Below are 20,519 nucleotides of genomic sequence, written 5' to 3' on the forward strand. Positions count from 1 at the left end.
TTTTATTTTTTTTTTCTTTCTTTCTTTCTCTCCTGTTCCCTGTACTATTTTGTCCGTACGTTGTTTCCGCTCTCTGGGAATGCCTCCTTCTCTTTCTCTCTCTCTCTCTTTCTCTCTCTGCATCTCCCTCCCTCCCCTTCCCCCTCCATGAGCAGTGGCCGAATCCATTACACTGAGATGTATGAAATGCTGACTCTTATGTCACCACCGCTAGGCCTCGGCAAGAGATGTCCTTCCAAAGTGGCCTATAAGGTAGATCAACCCTTCCTTCTACGGGGGGCTAGAGCCCGGCAGGAGCTGGCGGGAGGTGGGGCTGGGGGAGCCGGGGAGGCACCGGGGGCTTCCCACCCGTCCTCAGCTCCTGGGGTGTGCCCGCAGGGGTCCCGGCCACGCTTTCTGGTCTCCCCTGCCCGTGCAGGTGATGCTGGCATCGTCGCTTGCAAGCCTGGGGAGCTGTGGGGTGGAAGACCCCTGGGGGAGAGCAGGGAGAGGGGCAGCGGTAGGGGTAGCCTGGAGGTGGAGAGGATGAGGAGCGGCCCCGTAGCACTCTCAGGAAGGTGGGATGTTTTTGCAGGACCACGCTGGCCCAAGTTCATCCCCTGGGCTGGCAGCCACCCTATTCCCAGCCAGCTGAAAGCCTACGGAGGTGGGATCCCACTGGGCTGCAAGGATACAAACCACAGGAGCAGCCCCGTGGGGCGTGAAGAGCCAGGCACATCGGCACGAGACATCCTAAGGACGGCTCGTGCGGGGCAGACACCAGAGCCAAACCTCTGAGATTCCCCCCTACAGCTCCCGGGGCAGCCCTGGCCCCGTGCGAGCAGAGCAGGCACCCAGGGAACCCTGAAGGATTTGGGGTGGGAGCCCCTAGGACAGGAGCCGGCGCTGTGCAGCCACGTGCTGCCCGCCTGGAGCGAGCTGGAGCTTTCCTTGGCTGCCCCTTCTCCAGCTCTCGTGTGTTGGTTCACACGTGTGCCAGCCCCCCAGGAGAGAAAGGGAGGGTTGAAGGCAGGGAGAGGACACGAGGAGCCGGGGGATGAAGGACTGGGAAGGGAAGGGACGACCCCAGGTGTTCTCAAAGCAAAATATACTCTCTGGAAAGTGGATCTGGTCACTTCGGTTTGCACCCCGCCTGCCCGGGGTGGGGAAGGAGCATGGCGTGTCTAACCTGCCTTGGTTGCCCTCCTCTCTTTCCTCCTGCACTTTTTCTCCCCCCTCCTTCCCCTTCCCCACCCTCGGATAATTCGGACCCTGTGCATGTGCTGGCAAACTTCATCTCTGAAAGACGCAAAAAGGGGGCGCCAGGATGTAGCATGCGAGAGGAACCGAGCCGAAGTCCCCGCAGGTTAGGGACCCTCCTCTCCCCTGCCCCAGCTGGGAAGGGTTGAGAGCTGGAAAGCCAAACCACCCGGGAACGGAGACCTGAGCCCCCTCTCCCCCTCCCGAGCATCTCCGACGCCTTGCTGGCTCAGCGGCGTCTTCCCCAAAGTGCCGGGAGGTGCCGCGGCGGCCCCGTGCCAGCCTTGTTTTTTGGGGAGGGGGCCCAGGGGCCGTTCCTGGGGCGCAGGAGGAGCCCTGGAAGGCAGTGAGCCGGTGTCCTGGGGTGGAAGGAGCCGGGGGCGGGGGCGGCGGGGTGATCCTTGCCCTTCTTTTTTGGCTGTGCTGTTTTGACACTCTTTGTTGCTTTTTATTTTTATTTATTTATTTTTTATTTCCTGTTAATTTCCTTTTCTTTTTATTTATTTTTTTTCTTCCTTTCGTTTAACGTTTGATTTCTTTTCCTCCAGCCCGGTCGATGTGTTTTTCGATATTGTTTTCCGTCCGCTGTTTTCTTCTCTCTCTTGCGCAGAGACTGGTGCTGATGAACATGCCCGTGGCCGAGGACATGACGGTCCACTTCACCTCCACCCTGATGGCGCTGATCCGCACCGCCCTGGACATCAAAATCGCCAAAGGTAATGTCGGGGGGTCGAGAAAGGGCAGAGCAAGGAGGTTTGGGGGAGGTCCCGCGGGCATCACAACAGCCAAAGTGGGGTTGAGCCTCGTGGATGGGGGTGATGCACCCAGGCAGGCAAATATCTGCCTCCTTCTGCAAGAGAAGCTGCTGCTAGAGAGCAGAAATGATGCCCAGAGTTTAAAGGAGGAGAAGAATTTCCTCTTTGGTGCAAAACCAAACCGAGGAGGGAGACAGTCCCGTGTGCCTGGCCTCCTAGGGCTGCGGAGCAGAAATCCGTCTCGCAAGGAACATTTTATGTTCAGAGCAGAAAAAAAACCTGCTTTGTTGTTGTTGCTGAAAACGCTCTGATTCATCGGATCAAAAGCTTTCTGCGGAAACATGCCACTTGCAATAAATCGTCCCCTGGGAACAGCTCAGAAAATCCAACCCAGGGCGAGCTCAGCAGAAGCCCGGTGCGCAGCCCGCGCCCTGAAACACCAGGTTTGAACCCTGGCTGGATGATAAAGCAGGGATTTGAGCCTGGCCGCGTTCCTTCTCCCAGGATTTACTCCCTGCTTTGGCACGCGTTAGCAGGGCTTTCAGCACGGCAGATCCCTGCACCGCTGGCCAGAGAGCTCTGCTCCCCTCCTGCTCGAGGATCTCAGCCAGGCAGAGCTGCTCTTGCACCAGCACATGATCCGCTCCCCAGAAAAGAGAAAGTGGGGCAGCAGCAGGTGTGTGTGGGCTGCAGTAGGATCGGAGCCGCAGAGACGGACCCAAGGCGAGCTCGAGGATGGCAGCTTTGAGTGGGAGGGCAGGGGATGGGAGGTGGCGGCACATATGGAGGGGATGGCAGGAAAGTTTCCCCGCAGGAGCAGGAGAGCCGGCTGGCTGATGCAACGTGGCTCTCCCAGCCCCGAGAGCTGGTTTGCTGCTTGTCTTTGCGAGGGGGCCCCTCTTCGGGGTGGGAAGGGGGTGTTGGGATGGGCCCAGGCGCCAGCTCTCGGTGCGCACTGACCACTGCTTCCCTGCTGTTGAAGGTGGTGCAGACTGGCAGCAGTTAGACTCCGAGCTTCAAAAGGAGATCCTGACCATTTGGCCTCACCTGTCTCAGAAGATGCTCGACCTCTTGGTCCCCATGCCAAAAAGTGAGTCTCTGCCAAGTTCTGCAGCCCCGGTCCTGTCTGGGGAAGAGGTGGGATGAGGGCTTGTGCTCGTGGGAGTCCTTCTGAAAAAAAAAAAAACCCTTTGATGAACCCAGAGTTTTCCGTAAGTCATCTCTGGAGCACGTAGGGGCAGGAGGCAGAGCATCACTGGGCTGATCCACGCGGTGGCTGAGGTTGGGAGGAACTGCTGGAGGCCACCTGGCCCAACCCTCCTGCTCAAAGCTCCTCCACATCTGATGGTGGCCTTGGTGGGTTATCGTGGTGCTGCCAAGCCACCTCCGTCTCCCCCGGGTACCTGGGTGTTTGGTGCCCTCTCTGCTCCAGCACCGAGCAGATTTTGAGGGCGACCACAGCAGGGCTCTTCCCGAGGTGAGCGCTGGTGCCTTCAGACCCGCAGTTCCTGTTGCCGTAAAAGCATCCCCCCTTCCTTCCCCTGCTGTGCTCTCAGCCTCTGACCTGACTGTTGGCAAGATCTACGCAGCCATGATGATCATGGACTACTACAAGCAGAGCAAAGCCAAGAAGCAGAGGCAGCAGCTGGAGGAGCAGGTGAGCTGCCCTGTTTGTGCATCCTCAGCGGTGAATGTGAGCACCCCATCGCCTTCCCAAGCGGCGGAGCCGTGCTTGGCGAAGCGCAGGACGCTCGTCTGCATTTCGTCCAGGCTCAGCTTCTCCCTTTCCCCCATCACAGAAAAACGCGCCCATGTTCCAGCGCATGGAGCCCTCCTCTTTGCCCCAGGAAATCATCTCAAACGCGAAGGCTCTGCCGTACCTCCAGCAGGACACCCTCTCGGGCCTGTGAGTATCGCCCTGAGGAGAGGTGAGGTTTTTCTGCAGCTTTTCTGCTCCTGGAAGGGGGAGCGCTGAGGTGTCTGCACGGACACCTTGTAGCAGGAGCATCCAGCTCTAAGTGCACGCTCTGACCCCAAACCGTTTCCACCCAAATGCTGGCTGCAGGACAGCACTGAGCCTTTCCTCTCGCTGTCCCACGGGGATGTTTTTCACACCAACTCCTGCACTATGTGAAACGGGTCCCTCCTGCAGACTGGGGTGGCGCTGAAGCTGGGGGGCAGCCCAGGTGGTGAAGGGCCAGCAGGGGACCCCAGCACCCTGGCTGAGGGCAAGGAGATGGTTGAATTACTGGTGCTGCATTTGGGATGGCTCCTGGCTGCCATGGGACATGCAACGCTGGTGTCCTCTCCTTCCCGGGCACCATTTGAGCTCTCCAAGGAGCATGGTGTGTGCCCTGGGGGTCTCAGCCTGGGGGGTGAGCGTGGGGACCCCCAGCGATGGCAGCACCCCGTTTGTGCTCTCCCTGAAGCCAAACCATCCTTGCAGGAGCAGCCGGAGCGGGTTCCCCTCGCTGAGCCCACTCTCGCCGCAGGAGATCTTCCAGCTGGCGTGCATGGACCCGGCCCACGGGCAGTTCCAGGAGCACCAGTCTCTGGTAAAGTCACGCACTGCCTCTGAGGTGCTTTTCTGTGGTCCCAGGAGGATGCTGGTGGGCACGGGGAGGTGTGGGACCATCGGCGTGGTGGGCTCTGGCCCCTCGCCTCCTGCAGCCGGAGCCGCGAGCGCGGCGCGATGCCCTGCAGTAAAATATCCTTCTCTCCGCAGGCTGCTCTTTTTTCCCCCGCTGAGCGCTCGTTTCAGCGGGTCACCCCGTGCTGAGCGATGGTATCTGATGTTTTCGGATCCGTGTTCATTTTGTTGTCAGTGCTGCTGCCCCCCGAGCCGACGCGAGCTCCCAAACCGTCACTCCAGCGGGCGGCAGCCGTGTCCGTGTGTGTGTGTGTGTATATATACGTACACATATATACAGATACATATATACATATACATATCTCTGCCTCTCCGTGTCTGTGCGTGTGCAGCCCTGCACCACCCCGACGCCCGTCGGGCGCGGCGCTGTGCCCCCATGCGTCCCCAGCCCGCTCCGTGTCCCCGTGCTCTGTCGCACCCTGTGAGCTCTGTCCCACGCACACGTGTGGCCCTCCCCGTCCCCGCTGCCACGTCCTGTGCCAAATTCCCCTGTGTTGGGAATTGGGAAGGAGGCAAAGCCCAGGAGGACGGGCTGATCCAGGCAGGGCTTCCACTGCCACCATCGGAAGGAAAGAGGTGCGAGGTGGGCATCAGATGAGCGTGAAGGTCCCCATATGGGCTCACCTGCACCAGGCTGTGAAATGCAGATCCTTTTTGATCCTGACAATCTGTCTCAGACCCTTCTGGCCCCCTGTGAAACCCAGCCCTGGTGGACCCGGGCTGTCCCTTGCAGAGCCGCAGGAGCAGCGCGCTGCCGTGACCCAACCCCATCCCAAGAGCGTGGCTGTGTGTTTGTTTCCAGGAGCCAGAGGTTAGGGAGTTTCAAAGAGTGCAGCCCTCTAACCGTGGCAGCTACCTTCCCGTGGACACTCAGGACCACGCTGTCTCTGGGAGGGCCTCCTCCATGCCTCGTCTCACTGTGGATCCCCAGGTAAAACCAAGCAAAGCCCCCACGGGTGCCGGGTCCGAGCAAAGGTAACGCTGGTGCTTCTCTCCACGAGGAAGCTCCTCAGTGGTCTGTGGCCCCATATCCCCATCTTTGGGGTGCCTCACAAGGAGGACAGCTGCTGTCCCCGTGTCTGGTGGGGACCAGCAGTGGAGAGCAGCCAGGAGCACCGAGCACCTGGTCCATGGTGGAGCAGGACCTGTAGCAGGGCCCCCAGGCAATGGGGCACCCCTCCTTTCCTCCAGCCCCAGGCTCTGGGTGAGGTTTTTGGGGTCTCTGCCCGGCTGTAAGGTCCCAGAGGATGAGATGCCTTCTCCTTCTTTTCCCCTTGTCGCGCCACATGTGCTTGTCCGCATGTGTCCTCGGACAGTCTGTCCGGGGGAGCCCAGGCCACATTTCACCTCCTCGTTTGTCTGCCTGGTTTCTCTGTTGTTCTGTCTCGTATTCAGCCTTGGCCGAGGCACGGGAGCTTTTTGGGGGGTCGGTTTTGCAACCCTTCACCATGAAGCCGGTGGTTTCTGACAGAGGTGCAAGCACCCCGTGTGGGTGCGGGTGCAGCGTGGCGTTGCTGCAGGGTGCTTTGGGGACGTGAAGGGGAAGGGAAGCTTTTTTTGGTGGACTTCCCTGAGCATTTGGCAGTGGGGGAAGATGGTTGGGAGGAGAGGAGGAAAGGAGACAGGGAGAAGGGCTCGAGGTTGGAGAGGTACAAAGCTGTTAAAGCAAGGCAAAGGAAAATATATAAGGGGGTGATGCTTTCCACAAAACATATGAGAATGCAAGCTAGAAGGAAGGGAGAAGGTAGGAAGAAGAATGGCAGAGCAAAAGGAAAGGAAAATTGATAAAACAACAGTGTGCGTGGGGAGAGAGGGGATGAGTACAGGGCAAGGGGACATGGGGATAATACAGGACCAGGGAGGGATGTGTAAAAGCTGGGAAAATAACCACCGGAGAAGGCAGGGCCCTCCCTGCCTCCCTTCCCTTGTAATGATTTCTTTTTCACTGCCGTTGTTTGCTCTGCTGGTCCTGTTTCCGAGGCGGGAGGGATGCCAGGACAGCACCCGTGCTGTCCCCGTGCCATGGGCAGGATGCTGCCGCCCCTCCTCTGGCACCTGGCCGTACCGCGAGCCACGCTCGCACGCTTTGCTGAGCAGCACGCTTCAGCTCAACCCACTTCCCTCCTGCCCCCGATCCGTGCTGAGATCATCCTGGGGGACTGTGCCCAGGCTGGCCGCTCCCCAAAACCTCCCCATTGCGTTAAGGAGCTGCGGGTGGTGGTGGGGGTCCTGCTGGAGCATCCCACGGAGCTCCCACCTTGGTGCTCACCCCGTCCCCGGCCGGCCGGGGCTGCTTGCAGGTGGTGACGGACACCAGCTCCATGCGGCGGTCGTTTTCCACCATCCGGGACAAGCGCACCAACACCTCCTGGCTGGATGAGTTCTCCATGGAGCGCAGCAGTGACAACACCTACAAGTCCCGCCGGCGCAGCTACCACTCCTCGCTCCAGCTCTCCGCCCGGCGCCTCAACGCCGACTCGGGTGAGTGGGGTCAGGCGGCTGCGAGCCCCTTCCCATCCCCAAAAACCAGCCCAGCACCGTCCCTTCTCATCCCCGCTGCTGGGGACGGAGAGCGGGGACTGACGGGGTTTGCTGCAGGCCACAGGTCCGACGGGCACCGCTCGGGCGGCAGGGAGCGGGGCCGATCCAAAGAGCGCAAGCACTTGCTGTCCCCCGACATCTCCCGCTGCAATTCGGAGGAGAGGAGTCCCCAGGCGCACGACGAGTCCCCAGAGCGGCGGCGCGAGTCCCGGTCACCCAGCGAGGGCAGGTCGCAGACACCCAACAGGCAGGTGGGTGGAGAAAACCTTTGGAAGTGCAAAAGGAGGCTTAAAAACAGAGCTCGCTGCCAAAGCTGGGGAGATGAGCCCCGGCTGTGGGGGCTCTGCGGTGTCTCTCCTCCCGGTGGTGGCATCTATCCGTGTCCCCTGGCGTGGCACTGGTGGGTTGGGGATGCCCGGTGCGCCCTGCGGTGTGGTGGGGAGAGGGGACAAGGGTCTTGGTGCCTCTGGAGCCAATCCCACCACCGTGGCACCTGCTCCCTGCCAAGGCTGGGGTGTCCCAGCTGCAAAAGCTGGAGATGGCAGCGCTCGGAGCAGAGGGACCGGCAGCCAGAGAGCAGTTAGCACTTCCCACCACGGCTTTGCAGACACCCTGCTCTCGCTGGCCGCGGCATGCCAAAATCTTTTTGTGCTTTTCGCCGCCGTGAGCAGAGCTCAGCCCCTGCATTCCCCCTCGTGTCTCGGTGCCTTGCAGGGAACGGGCTCGCTGAGCGAAAGCTCCATCCCCTCCATCTCGGACACCAGCACGCCCCGGCGAGGCCGCCGCCAGCTCCCCCCGGTGCCCCCCAAACCGCGTCCCCTCCTCTCCTACGCCTCCATGCTGCGGCACGCCGCCGGAGACACCTCGCCGCCCCCCGAGGAGACCGAAGGGGGGTCCCCGCTCCTCTCCAAGGAGCCCAACGCCGCCGGCTTGACCGAGTCTTCCAGCTCCCCGGCGGGGAAGCCGAGCCGGCCGTCCACCCCGCAGCGCTACATCTCGGAGCCCTACCTGGCCCTGCACGACGACTCGCACGCCTCGGACTGCGGCGAGGAGGAGACGCTCACCTTCGAGGCAGCCGTGGCCACCAGCCTGGGCCGCTCCAACACCATCGGCTCGGCCCCGCCGCTGCGGCACAGCTGGCAGATGCCCAACGGGCACTACCGGCGGCGGAGGCGAGGGGCCGGGCAGGGCGTGATGTGCGGGGCCAGCATCGACGTGCTCAGCGACACCGAGGAAGACGACAAGTGCTAGAAGGCTGCGCTCCCCCCGCCGCCGCCGCCGCCACCGCCCCCGCCGCCCTGCCCTCCCCAATGCATGCTCTTCGCCGCGCCTGGGAATGAAACGAAACCAAAACCAAACGCAAGGGGAAAATGAAAAAAAAGAAAAAAAACAAAAATGAAAAAAAAAAAAAAAGAAGAAAACCCAACTGACCGGAATGGGGAAAAAAAAAAAAAGTCTTTGTGCAAAAAAAAAAAAAAAATTAAAATCTGTCGACTTTCATTTATTACGATCACTTTTTTTTTTCTGCACAGAGAAGCATTTGACCGGAGGTGGAGCGGCCCCGGCCGGGGACGAGCAAGAGCCCCAGGACCCGGGAAGGCTCGTGACGATGGTTTTCTGCTCCCCGCGGCCGGAAAAACCCCAGCAAGGGGGTCCCAGGGCTCAGTCGCTCGGGTTTGTGCTGCCGTGGCTTTGAGCCTCCATCCCCGAGGGTCTCAGACCGGCCCGGGGAAGGGGCGAGGTGCGGGGGGCCAGGGTGCACGAGGCGGCTGGGAGCGGCTGTGCCTGCCCCTGTGGGCCATGCCAAAGCCAACTGGTTTGTACTGGGGCAGACGGGAGCAGCGAGGGGGGCTCGGCGCTGCCGAATGTACCCCGTCTGGCAGCAACCTAGCTGTATTCCTACACGGAGAACTAACTCTAGGTGTGCCTGTGCGTGTACATACGGTATGTGTGTGTATATATATTTATATGCTGTATATATAAAGATATACACATACATGGATTCGTTTTAGTCATCTGACCAAGCCTCTGCGGGGTTCGCTGCATGTCGGTGGATGTGACGGAGAAGCAGGGATGTCCCCTTGGTCCCCTTGTCCCCTTGGTCCCCTTGTCCCCTGGCGATCACAGCGGTGGGAATTGCGCTTTCTGCCTTAGGGGTGGCCCGGCCGTGCCGTGTGGTGGCAGCGGGAGCAGGATGCCCCATGCCGGTCATTAATTAATCTGGTAATTACATGGCCCCGTGGTGCCCGGTGGCCCGCCATGGCTGTGAGTTTTGTCTGTGGGGAGCCAGAGCATGGCCATGGGGAGCAGGAGGGTGCTGCGCCCTCCGGAGCGCTGTGGGCCGGAGGTCTGGATGGTGCTGAGTTGGTGCCCTCAGGTGGTGTGTGCCCGCCGGGGAGGTGACGGACCTCATCCTGCCCTTCTCATGCTCTGCTTGGTGTCCCCAGGGCTGCCCCCAGCACTTCTGGCCGTCCAGGCTTGGCTTTGGTCCCCGTTGCTCCCCACCGAGAGATGCTATGGGCACGCACGGCCCCGCTCCTGCATGTGCAGATCAGTCCCTGCCCCCAGGGAGCTCCCCCAGAGCTGCTCTGCTTTGCAAGAAGCAAATCCCGCCCCGTGCCGGGCTTCGTCGTGAGCCAAAAACCCTTTTTCTAATGGCCAAAGCGCCCTCTGTTCACCCAGGAAAGGGGTTTCCGTGGTGGAACCAAACCCCTACTGCCTCACTGCCCGGTGGGTGCACCTCTGCTGGCCCTGCCAGCCCCTTATTTTTTCTGATCGGACACTTCCAGCTGCAAAATGGTCCCCAAAGTTCCCCCAAAAAACCCTCTGTCACTGTCCCAGCCTCCGTGTTTGGGGACGAGCCATGCCCCGTGGGGGACAGGGACGCAGATGGGACTGGCAGTGCTGCAGGAGGAGATGCTGTAGGTCCCTAAAATGTAGGTGCTGGCATTTTCTCCTTCCAAAGGCAGCGAGGAAGAGCCCGAGGGCAGGGGAGGAGGCAGCTCTTCATGTCTGGCGCTGTGACCGTGACCACCGGTGGCAGGGACTTGGGCGTGCAAGGAGGCGACGTGGCACCAGTCGGCGAACCCGAGCTTTGCTACCTGAGAGCTGTGTTGTACCAACATACGGAAACTGTACAAAGCAAACCAGAGCCTGTTTTTTTGTTTTGTTTTGTTTTGTTATTTTTTCCCCTTGGGGGGCACGAAGATGCCCCGATCCTGCCTCTCCCGCAGCAGCCATCGCTCCTGCTCCCGCGGCAGGCAGGGACACGCGGGGACCAGGCGGCGCCTCCAAAGCAAGCCTGCGAAACCAAAAAGGACCCCGGGAGAACCGCGGGAAGGACTCCGCCGAGGGGGGAGCGGAACCAGCCCCCGGGCACTGTTGCAGCCCGCGTCTCTCCTTTTGAAGTCGCTGGACTCACGTTGCTGCTGCACGACCTCTCTTCCCTGGCTTTTTGGACCTTTCCTCCAGCTCCGAGCCCCCGACCCGCCATCGGTGGTCGTTTTTGACCATGGGAGGGAGGAGGGGGACAGGGGGGGCGTGGGGGTGTGCGGGGAGATGGGGCAGCCCCGGAGCATCTCCCCTTGGGGCCGGCCGCCCCCTCCCCATCCTCGTGTCCCCCCTGAGGGTCTCGGAGGGCAGAGACCCCCGGTGTGGCCGCCAGGAGCCGAGGGGGGGTGGGAGATGTTCCGCCGCCGGGGCGGGATGTTGTAACAAACCGTGCTCGTTCGGACCCGGACAGGGAAGCGGACCGACGGGCGGCGATGTACAACTTCAATGTTTTTTGTCAAAAGGAAAGAAAAATAAAACCTTGTTGTAAAGAACCGCCCCGCGCCCTGTCTGTGCTGCACGCGGAGGTCGGGTGCTTGCAGCTCCTGTTGCCCGGCCTGGAGCTTTCGGGTGGGTTTTCCACCAAAGATGCTGAAATCAGGGCTTACGTCGCTCCTGTGCAGAGCTGTTGGAAGTGCTAAAAGTTTTCGGGCCAGCCTGCAGGCAGAGGGTGGAGCTGCTTTGGTGGTGCCCTTTGTGCATTTTTCCTTTTATTTCCCATCACTGTGCTACGTTCTGGTAGTGTTATGAGGAGCACGGCTCCTCCTTGGCGAGCCACAAGTCTTGCGTTAACATTTTTTAACTTTTTTTGGCTTAAATCTGAATTACCCCAAAGGCTCTGGAAGCAGGACTGAGTGTGCGGGTCCCCAAGGGATGTCCCTGAGAGGCTGATACCACGATGAGACCTCCCTGTGAAGGTGATGGATGGTATGGGCTGAGTGCTTGAGCCCCTCTGCTGCTTTCCCATATGTCTAGGGCTGTGGAGAAGACCCCCAAAGTGATTTTTGGGGGAGGCAGAGCTTTGCCCTAGCGAGGGAAATGGGTGCTGCAGAACGGGGAGCCTCTGCTGCCGGAGAGGCAGCGCTCTGCTGGCAGGCACGGAGGCTAAAAAAAAAAAAAAAAAAAAAAAAAAAAAAAAGAAAAACCTTGACAAATGGAACAGAAAGGTTAAAATTATCCGTACATCATCTGAATAACAATGGCGATGCAGATTGTACCTGCCTAGAATAGCTCCAGGAGACAGGGGATAAATCGGGAACAAAAGTTCCCCGGGAACAGATGCTGGCGGGGGCGCCGGGGCTGCTCCTCCTGGCAGGGCCCTGGGGAGCCGTGGGGACACCGGTGGCACCCAGAGGTGACCTGTGGCTGCTCCGGGTCCCCCTGCAGAGCCAAACGAAGGCTCCGGGTGCATTTGTCAGTGTGCCAGACCTCGGTCCTGCTGGCAAAGGCATCCCCGAGCAGCCCAGGGGCCGGTGCTTTCCGAGCAGCTGGGAGCTTTTCCCGAGCAGCTCGGAGGGGAGCTGCCGGGGGTGGTTCTCGTCCACCCCTTCCCTTTCTCATTCCTCCGGTGGTGCCTACAGGCGCGCTCTCCCGGTGCCGAGGATGTGTGTGGGCTGTGAAGTGGGGCTGTGCTTGCTCACGCTGGGAGCCACGTGGCGGGCTGGCCTGGGCGAGCACCTGCAGTCTGTGCTCCTCTCCTCGAGCAGCTTGGGTTTTAGTTATTTTCATCCTTCCCCTGTCCTTACGTCTCTGGGCAGCGACCTTCCTGCTGCCCTTTGCTTGGTGCTGTAGTGCTGTGCTGTGCTGAGCTGCCAGGCCCTACGGGAGCAGGTGAAACACCACGGGGCTGCCCTGGAAATCAGCCCCGATCATCTCGAGCTGGTGAATGCTGCCTGCTGGGAGCACCTGGGGAGCTTCTTCGGGTCACCTTGGGCTTTACAGGAGGAGAGAGAGGAAGGATGGGGCTTGTCCTGCCTCAGTACCCACCGCCCCTTCTGGTTAAATGGCACAGAGCAGGGAAGAGCTCCCCAAAAGCCTCAGTTTCTCCCTTTCCCCAGGTCGAGCTGCCATGGGCACGATGTTCTGACATCCCAGGGGAGGCACGGGTGCCACCCGGGGAGCCAGGGGTGAGGACGTAGGGGTGCCTGCCCGAGCCAGCCGAGTGCTCCCTCCCACGCTGCCTCCCCCGGGACCCAGGCAGTCGATTCACGGAGCACTCTGCCGTAGCTGATGCGATTTGCAGATTGATTTTCGCAGATCTGCTTCGCGAGCGATGTGTTTTTTCCTTTCCGAAACGGGAAGAGCAGAGGAAGGAAATGAATCCAGGGGCTTTGCCTCCCAGCAGGGTTCATTCCTGTGCTCAACTCAGCAGGCAGTGCCCTGTGCGGGGGTCAGCACTTGGGGACAAAGAGCTGCACCTCTGCAGCCTCTGGATGAAGCAGGGGTGGCCGTGGCTGAGCCACCAGCCCACCCTGGTCCCCGGGGCGTTGAGGTGGGCTTGCAATCCGCTGCTCATTTCCTTCAGGTCTCAAATCAATCGGCAAAAAAAGCAGTGCCATCACACCTTAAAAATATTTTTCTCGCCAATGTGTGGGTTTCACTTACACAGGTGGCATTTTGGGAGGGCCTGTGTTACACCACGGCAGCAAGTCTCGCCTCTTTTTTTTGCACATCTGGGAGCCAGCGTGAGCTGTGCAAACGTGCTGCGAGTTAGCAAGCCCTCCCTGCCCCTCGGGGAGCATCGTCTCGCACCGTGCAGCAGGAATAGCTGCCTTGTGCGACACAAACGGGAGCAGAGGGGTGCAAGAGGGTGCTGCAGGCAGGGGGAAAGGACCCGGAGAGGTGAGGGTACTTTGGGAACTGCTGGTGTGCTCAAATTGAGGATTTCCAGGAGAAATCTGTGTGCTGTGTTCCCTCTCCTCCCTGCTGTCCTGGCCTCAAGCTCAGGTGCCTGTTCCCTGTTCCCAGCAGCTGTGCGAGCTGAAGATGCTGCAGGTGTGTTGCGTGAGCCCCTTAGGAAGGAATTACACCTTATTTTTAGCCACAGATGGCTTTAGCCCCGGTGAATTAACTCCGAGATGTTATTACAGGCTGTGGGACCAGCTCAGGTTTCAGCCTGGGGAGGAAGCAGATCAACGATGGTCTGTGGCAGTCTCCTCCCAGCTGAAATGAGGCCAGAAAGCTGCTTTTGCACACTCTGCCCCTTCCCTCAGCCCCTGGTGCTGCAGGGTGGGAGGACGCTGCCCTGCAGGGGCTTGGGGCAGGGGGAGCTTGTTTGACGTCTGTATTTTTCCACGAGCTCCCCTTTCTCTGCGTCTCTGTGCCGTGGATGAGAGCAGCCCCCAGAAGCCCAAAGCAAAGCCAGGCCCCTGCGTGCCGCAGGCAGGCGGGAGCAGGGGAAGCCGTGTCGGCACCCTCATTGCACACGGGGACAGATGTGAAACGTGGCTGGGGTGCAGCCTGGGCTTGAGCATGCTACCCCTCAAGCTGCCACGCTTTTACTTGCATTTCCAGGGCTCTGGCAGGAGCAGCGAGTGGCTGTGGGTTTCTGGCTCGCCGCCCCGCTGGGGCAATCTGGGCGCTTGGCAGCCCCGCGGCTGTCCTGGTGGTTGCACAGCGGGGCTGGCTCGGAGCAGCAGCTTGGGAAGCTGTGGGCTGGACCAGCTGGCTGGGTTTTTTTAGTGGGTTTCGGTCCGTTAAGCTGAACCTCAGCCTGGCTTGGCTTCTCTGGTGCTGCTGGTTGTGGATTAAATTGTGCCGTGTGTTCAAGCGCACGGTGGGCATGGAAAGGGAAGGAGGGCAAAAGCAAAAGGGAGTGGGGAGGGCAGTAGGGCTGGAGATGCCCACGCAGGCAACCCTAAAAGCAGGAGGGTGAGGCTGAACTAATGAAAATAAAAGGAAAAACCACAGCCTGATGGCTGCTCTTTCGCACTGTCGTAGTGCTGCGATGCTCGTAGGGCAGATGTCTGCAAGGTGGCACCACAAGGCCCCCGAGCACCCCCTGATGCTGTCCCCAAGCCCTGGGCTCGCTGCTGCGTGTGGCACGCTGACAGCTGGACCCACTGCTGGGGGGCCATCTGGGCACACAGGAGGAGGTGATGCTCGCTCCCTGAACCACGCCGGCTCAGGGTGGAGGAAGCAAATCCTATTTAATGAAGGCAGGAACAGCCCCGTCAAGCGAGGGGCTTTGACTAGAGGTGGCTACTGAGGCCAAAACATCGTGGCTCTGGTTCCAAGGGTGAGTTATCTGGAGATGTGAGCTCAGTGCTGCTGAGAGCAGCTGCTCACGGACAGCTCGCTGCTGTTAGGAGGCAGCCTGGGTGATATCTGGGCTGCTTCTCCCCGGCTGTGCTCTCACGCTGCTGGGCTCCCCCTGAAAACCTGCGCTGCTGCTGAACCTCAGCCTCGCAGCCCTGGCTTCTCTTTTACCTGTAGGTTTGTGCAGATCCCTCACTCCTCCAGAAATAAAAAGAGGCTGCACGGCAGTGGCTCTGCGGCACGTGAGCCCTGCGGCTGGAAAAGATGAGTCAAGGTGCTCGAAGAGGCTGCAGCTGTGGGGAGTGAGCTCAGCCAGCGGGGGCTGCCGGGAGCAGCAGGGCACGGATCCCCCGTAAAGGGGGCTTCTGGCATTTTCCAAGCCCTCCCATCCGCAGCATCTCGCAGCAGCCTCCCCCGGGCAGCTCGTCATCTCCCTGTGCTGAGCAAGGCAGCGCAGCGGTGCCGCGTGAATCACGGCAGCCAGCAGAGCGCACGGCTGGAAAGGCGCTCAGGCGGGCGTGGATTTGGGGACAGGGCTTTGGTCGCTTGCCCTGAGCCGTTCCAGCGAGCACGGCATTCGTGCTGTGTAATGAAACCTGCCCTCGGTCTGTTGCACATCCTCCTGTCCCCATGTGGCAGCTGCGTGCTGGGGTTTGTGCCACTCTAAGCACCTCCCTGCCCTCTGTCTGGTGAGCTTAAACCAGCATCCCACTGGTGGTGGGAACTGGTGCACGCTGGCCCCTTCCTGCTGCTTTTTTCCTGCCTGCTGCCTGTCTTTGCTGCTCTTTCCTTCTTCTGGAAAGCTGGGGAAATAATCAGGAGTTTGCAACAGTTTCCTAAAGAGCCTCTGCTCTGATTAAAGGCAAATAGGAGAGGCTCTAATTGCATCTATGCTTTTATCTCCTCCCAAAGCAGCACAGCTTGTGGGGAGAACGAGAAAATCCTGGGTACCCAGGACCGAGGAAACTTCTCCAGTCCCTGTGGCTCACCAGAAGCAGCAGGGCTCACTGCCTTGATAGCTCTGCTGCCATCAGCAGCGTCCCAGCTCGCATCCAGCACGTGAGAGGAGACCCCTGGGCCCAAAGGGAGGTTTGGCAGAGGGGTGGCCACCGGCACAGGGCTGTGGTCCTGTCCTACCCAGGAGAGCAGACACGGCTGGGTGAATCACAGCATAAGTGCTGCTCCACCGGAGATGTCACCTGGGGAAGGATGCGGGTGGGGACAGCCCCAGAGGGGGTGCCCAGACCTGCCAGCAGCAGGGCCACCAGCCCTGCACCCATAAGGGTTGGGGTCCAGCTGTGACACCCTGCTCAGCCCCCTCTGGGGCCAGGGGGCTGCTGGATGGGTGAGATGTCTCCTGTGGTGCACGAGGACGAGCCCTTGCGCGTTCCTCACTAACCTCCCTCTCTGCTTCATGCATTTTCTAAGCAAATCTCTATGGAAACAGGTGCTGTTGGTAATGAAGCCTCCGTTTTTCACTCTGCTTTGCTGCTCGGGAGGAAGGAGGGGGCAGAGACCTGTGAAGGGCAGGCGAGGTTTGGGTTTGGGCAGGGAGAGAGGCTTCGGCTGCCCTGGCGGAGACGGGAGCTGCTTTGGCATCCCTCAATCCTGCCCTTGCTGGAGTGAGACGGGGGCTGAGATCAGCCCGAGCCCTCCTTGGCTGCCTTGGTTTTTGGCAAGGACTCGATGCCTGGCTTGCCCAGCCCTTCCTCCTGCCCCAGCTGGGTGGGAGAGCGTTGTGGTGTTGAACCAGAGGGAGGGCAGAATATTACCTAGAATTAATAACACCCATTTCATGTCTCCCCAGCAAGCTGCCAGTGTTACAGGCTACCTCGAAGGTCACCCAGTGCTGGCCTTGGCTCAAAATACAGCCAACAAGGCACCACGGGGACCAGGTGAGCCCCCTCTGGGGGGCTGGAAACCACCCCAAGACATGAGGACACTCGAGCCCCTGCCGCCGTGGGACGATGGAGCTCCGTCATCCCGCAGAGCTTCCCGCCCGCAGCCTGCTCCTCCCCGGCTCGTGAGCTTGCTAACTTGCTTATTTTTGGGGAGGGTGTGTGTGTGTGTGTGTGTGTTTCAGGAGGAATTCAGCACCAGATCGGCACTCTCCCTGCACCAGGCAGCAGCGCGCCGACGCGCGCTCGGAGCTGCGGGAGGGAGCTGTGTTTGTCGGCGCCTGCTGCAAGACACCCTTGATATTCAGGGCAATTCCAGGGGATGCTGAACCCAGGGGATTTTCAGGATGCTCCGGGCTGTTTCTATTTCCTGCCCAAAGTAAGCTTGGTCTGGAATCAGGTGTAAAAATCCTGGGGTGCAAAGGGGAGCCCAGGCGGGTGCCCAGCCCTCTGGGTGGCAATGAGGGTCGCCCACCCATCCAGATGCCCAGGGGTGCTTGGCCAACAGGAGGACACCCTGGAAGAGCTCTTCCTCTGCCTCCTTGCTTTTCTCTGAGCAATTCTTCCTGCTCAGACCAACCCAGCCATGTGCAGCCTTCCTGGCTCGCTCCAGACCACATCCCTGCTCCGCTGGAGGTGCCAGCGCTGGTATTTGGGGACTGCCAGCGCCTTTCAGGGGCACCGAGCATGGAAAATGTTCCCTTCCCACTCCTGTTTCTGGGAGAATTGTATTGCTTTAAGAACAAGGGATTCAAAAAATAACACTAATGGTGCTTTCTTCCAAAACGAGTCAATATTAGAGTCTTTGTGGCTCTGCTACAATTACAATACGTGATTACTGGGGTTGAAACACTGGTTAATTACCTAGTCATTTGTTGTAATGCTCCCAATTAGCTTGTGAAAGCGTAGCAAATGCATTACTTCACACCTGTTTTTAATGGCTTGTACAAGGTTATTCATAGATAGTGGAAGATAAACCATTGTGCACGTGGTTTTAGGGTAGTATTGCATTTTGCTGCTTCATTACGTGTCCTTCTTTAGGCTGGGGAGGGCAGGAATTCGTACCCGAGATGAGCTGGGCGCCTTTTGCTCATCTTTCACGGCTTTGCATGGCTTTCAGGGTGGGTGTGGGAGCCCAGCAAGGTTCAGCCTGCTGGGAAAACGGCTCAAAAAGATGTCCCCCAACATCACCCACCTCGCCGAGCCTTGCAAAGTGTGGTTATCCTGTGCCAGAGGGAGCAGAGGAAAGGTTTTTGTGCCCAGCTGTCCCCAGCCCTGCTTCTGCTTGCGGCCGCTGCGCGCTGCCTGATTTCGTGCCCACCAGAACGCGCGCGTCGAGGCAGTGTTTGCCCATACGAGTGCCTGTTTGCCCACACAAAGCATTTGTACATCTGGCTTGGCAGATTGGTGCACATGCAAAAATGGGCAAGGAAACACTGAGGCCTGGATGGCAAAGCGGGGCTGGTTTTCTTCTTTTTCTAGGGAAGGTGCTGCTCGCAGGTACCCAGCTATGACTGCGTTGAAACGTGCCCTTCACAGGGATTTGGCTCCTGGTTTTTGCACTCTGACGGTTTAAATTTTGCCTGTGTTCAATGTGGTAGGTCATCTGAAACATTTGTTAGCTTTTTGCCCCTACAGCTTTCTAATGAGCCTTTCCTGACCTTGGCGTGGAGCGTGTTTCTAGACGTGGCTCTCTTGGCCTCCTCCATCTCCCATTCCCCTCTCTTTTAACCCAAGGTCTATCATAGCCTCTCTGCAATGGCTGAGATGATACATGGGTGTCTAGGTGCTGCTCCTCGTCTGATTTCCTCCCTCAGCAAAGCCATGCTCGAGAGATTATCCCAGCCCAGCTGATGGTTTTTAACCACAATGGCCATGAAACTCTCCATTATGCATCTCCAAGCTGCTTAGCGATAAAGTGGGTGGAGAAGGAAGCCACGTTTCCTGCTCAAAGAGTGTGTGGGAATACCTTTTCAAATGTTAATTTCTCATGTTTTTCAAACAGCTACCCGAAGGCACTGGTCCGAGCAAGCGCCGAGAAGCATGTGCATATGCAAACCAGCTACTGACAGAGTAGGATTTAAGAAGTCTGCAGAGAGATTTGTTGGTGGTGGGGGGGGAAGGAAGCAGAAGGAGCTGTGGGAGAAAGCCTGCCACCGTTTTTCCCCCACTTAAAAGTTAAAATGAGGTGTGTGTGTTTTCCCCTTATCTCCTGCTGGGAGAGAGGTGCTGGATGTGAAAGCCCAAAGGGAGAGGGACTCAAACACCCGACATCAAACCCAACACTGCTGAATGTCCCTCTCCCAAATCCTTCACCCTACAGCACCCAACGTCAAACCCTGACCCACAGCAAAGCCTCCATGCAGGGCTGGCCTTGGGTAAGTGCCCAAAGGACGTACAAAGCCACGTATCCTCTATTCTACACCCAAAGTAGTTTGGTTCCCCCAATATTAAGATGTCCCACTGCAAAATTCTGCAACTTCCAGGACTTTATTATTGATAAAAACCCTTCCTGCAGGAGCTGCCCAGGCAACGCGTGGCTAATTGTCTGTTGTTAATACATATCCTGGGGTGTTCAGTTGGAGCTTTTGCTTTAAAAACAGGAAAAAAAAAAGAGTAGTGTGTGATTTTTTTTGTTAATGCAGATCTGAAAGAAAAAAAAATCTCTTGGGTCTGTACCCACCGCAAGTTTTAAAGTGCAGAATCTATGTCTGTTATTGAATAAGAAATGCATGCTGACTGCCAAATTTCAGCATGAAAGCAGCCAGAAGCTATCTGGGAAAAAAAAAAAAAAATGTTTTGCAAATACCTTTTGTAATTGTAAAAATTAAAAGGAAAGAAAAAAAAAAATAGAAAGAGTTCACCAGTCATTTATTTCTAACCTTTGAAAAATAAGAGATCTTGCATAACTCAGAGCCCAGAACGACATCTAAGCTAACAGACTCTTCAAACGTGAGTTTATGGTTTGCATCCTATTCCTCGCAGCCAAGCAGTGTTGTAACCAGTGTCCCTTCATTTCCAGAGGTCTGATGCCATTTCCAGGTCTGACGCCAAGGTGCTGAGCACAACTGAGCGGTGACTTTTTTGGGGATGAGGATCCAACGTCCCTTCACCTCCTGCAAGGTAAGGAACCACAGCCTTGGTTATTTTTTCCTGGGAGGGTTTTGCTTGCATTTTGGACAGCCCTGGGACTGTAACATCCCCTGTTTTTAAGACTGGAGGTTGTCATTGTCGAATGGGGAATGCAGAATTGTCTGATGGGGGTACAACAGGTACAGCTTTCCCCAGTCTCAGTGCCCCAGGTGTGGGACTGCACAGCTGATGTTGATGTGCTTTCCTCACCTTGGCTCTCCTGGGAGCCCCTCCTGCCTTACTCAGCTCCCACTCTACCATCAAGCCACTTAACACACAAAAAAGAAGCCTTCATGATGCACAAAGCAGAGGAAATCACTGGGAAAGGCTCTGCAAAACATGCTTTTTTTTTTAATTTTTTATTAGAGGTCAAGAATTTCACGACCTAGTGGAAGTCACGAACAGTACGGGACCAGGCATTTGTAACAGTTGGTGCCTGCTCTGTGTAGCTGCTGCTGCTAATATCCCCAGATAAATTCTTCTGTGACTAATCTCTTGGAAAGAAAAACATAAAGAAGCTGTCACATGAAACGAGATGATTTTGATGTTTGTTTTGTGTTTATAAACATAAATTCTGCCTCTTGGGCTGTGTAATGTGCTTTATCTAAAACCCTGTTAGTCTCTGGCTAGGAAAATATTTGTTTGCTTTCTGTCCTCGTCCCATCCTTCCATCTTCCTCCAAAAGCCAGCCAAGATGTCCTTATCCTTCCTTTTGGA

General features: G+C 58.1%; 1 protein-coding gene across 1 annotated transcript in view; it reads left to right on the forward strand.

The window, feature by feature from the left end:
• CACNA1E (calcium voltage-gated channel subunit alpha1 E) overlaps positions 1-8,560 on the forward strand; it is a 77,442-nt gene extending 68,882 nt beyond the window's left edge. Inside the window, exons 40-48 of the mRNA XM_032192425.1 lie at positions 1,850-1,955; positions 2,977-3,084; positions 3,551-3,651; positions 3,794-3,900; positions 4,441-4,549; positions 5,447-5,575; positions 6,945-7,125; positions 7,243-7,436; positions 7,900-8,560. Of these exons, the coding sequence (XP_032048316.1) occupies positions 1,850-1,955; positions 2,977-3,084; positions 3,551-3,651; positions 3,794-3,900; positions 4,441-4,549; positions 5,447-5,575; positions 6,945-7,125; positions 7,243-7,436; positions 7,900-8,436 (1,572 nt within the window). The 3' untranslated portion in view covers positions 8,437-8,560. The remainder of the gene's footprint in view (positions 1-1,849; positions 1,956-2,976; positions 3,085-3,550; positions 3,652-3,793; positions 3,901-4,440; positions 4,550-5,446; positions 5,576-6,944; positions 7,126-7,242; positions 7,437-7,899) is intronic.
• Positions 8,561-20,519: the final 11,959 nt, after the last annotated feature.

This window comes from Aythya fuligula, chromosome 8 (assembly GCF_009819795.1).
Source record: "Aythya fuligula isolate bAytFul2 chromosome 8, bAytFul2.pri, whole genome shotgun sequence".
NCBI lineage: Eukaryota > Metazoa > Chordata > Aves > Anseriformes > Anatidae > Aythya > Aythya fuligula.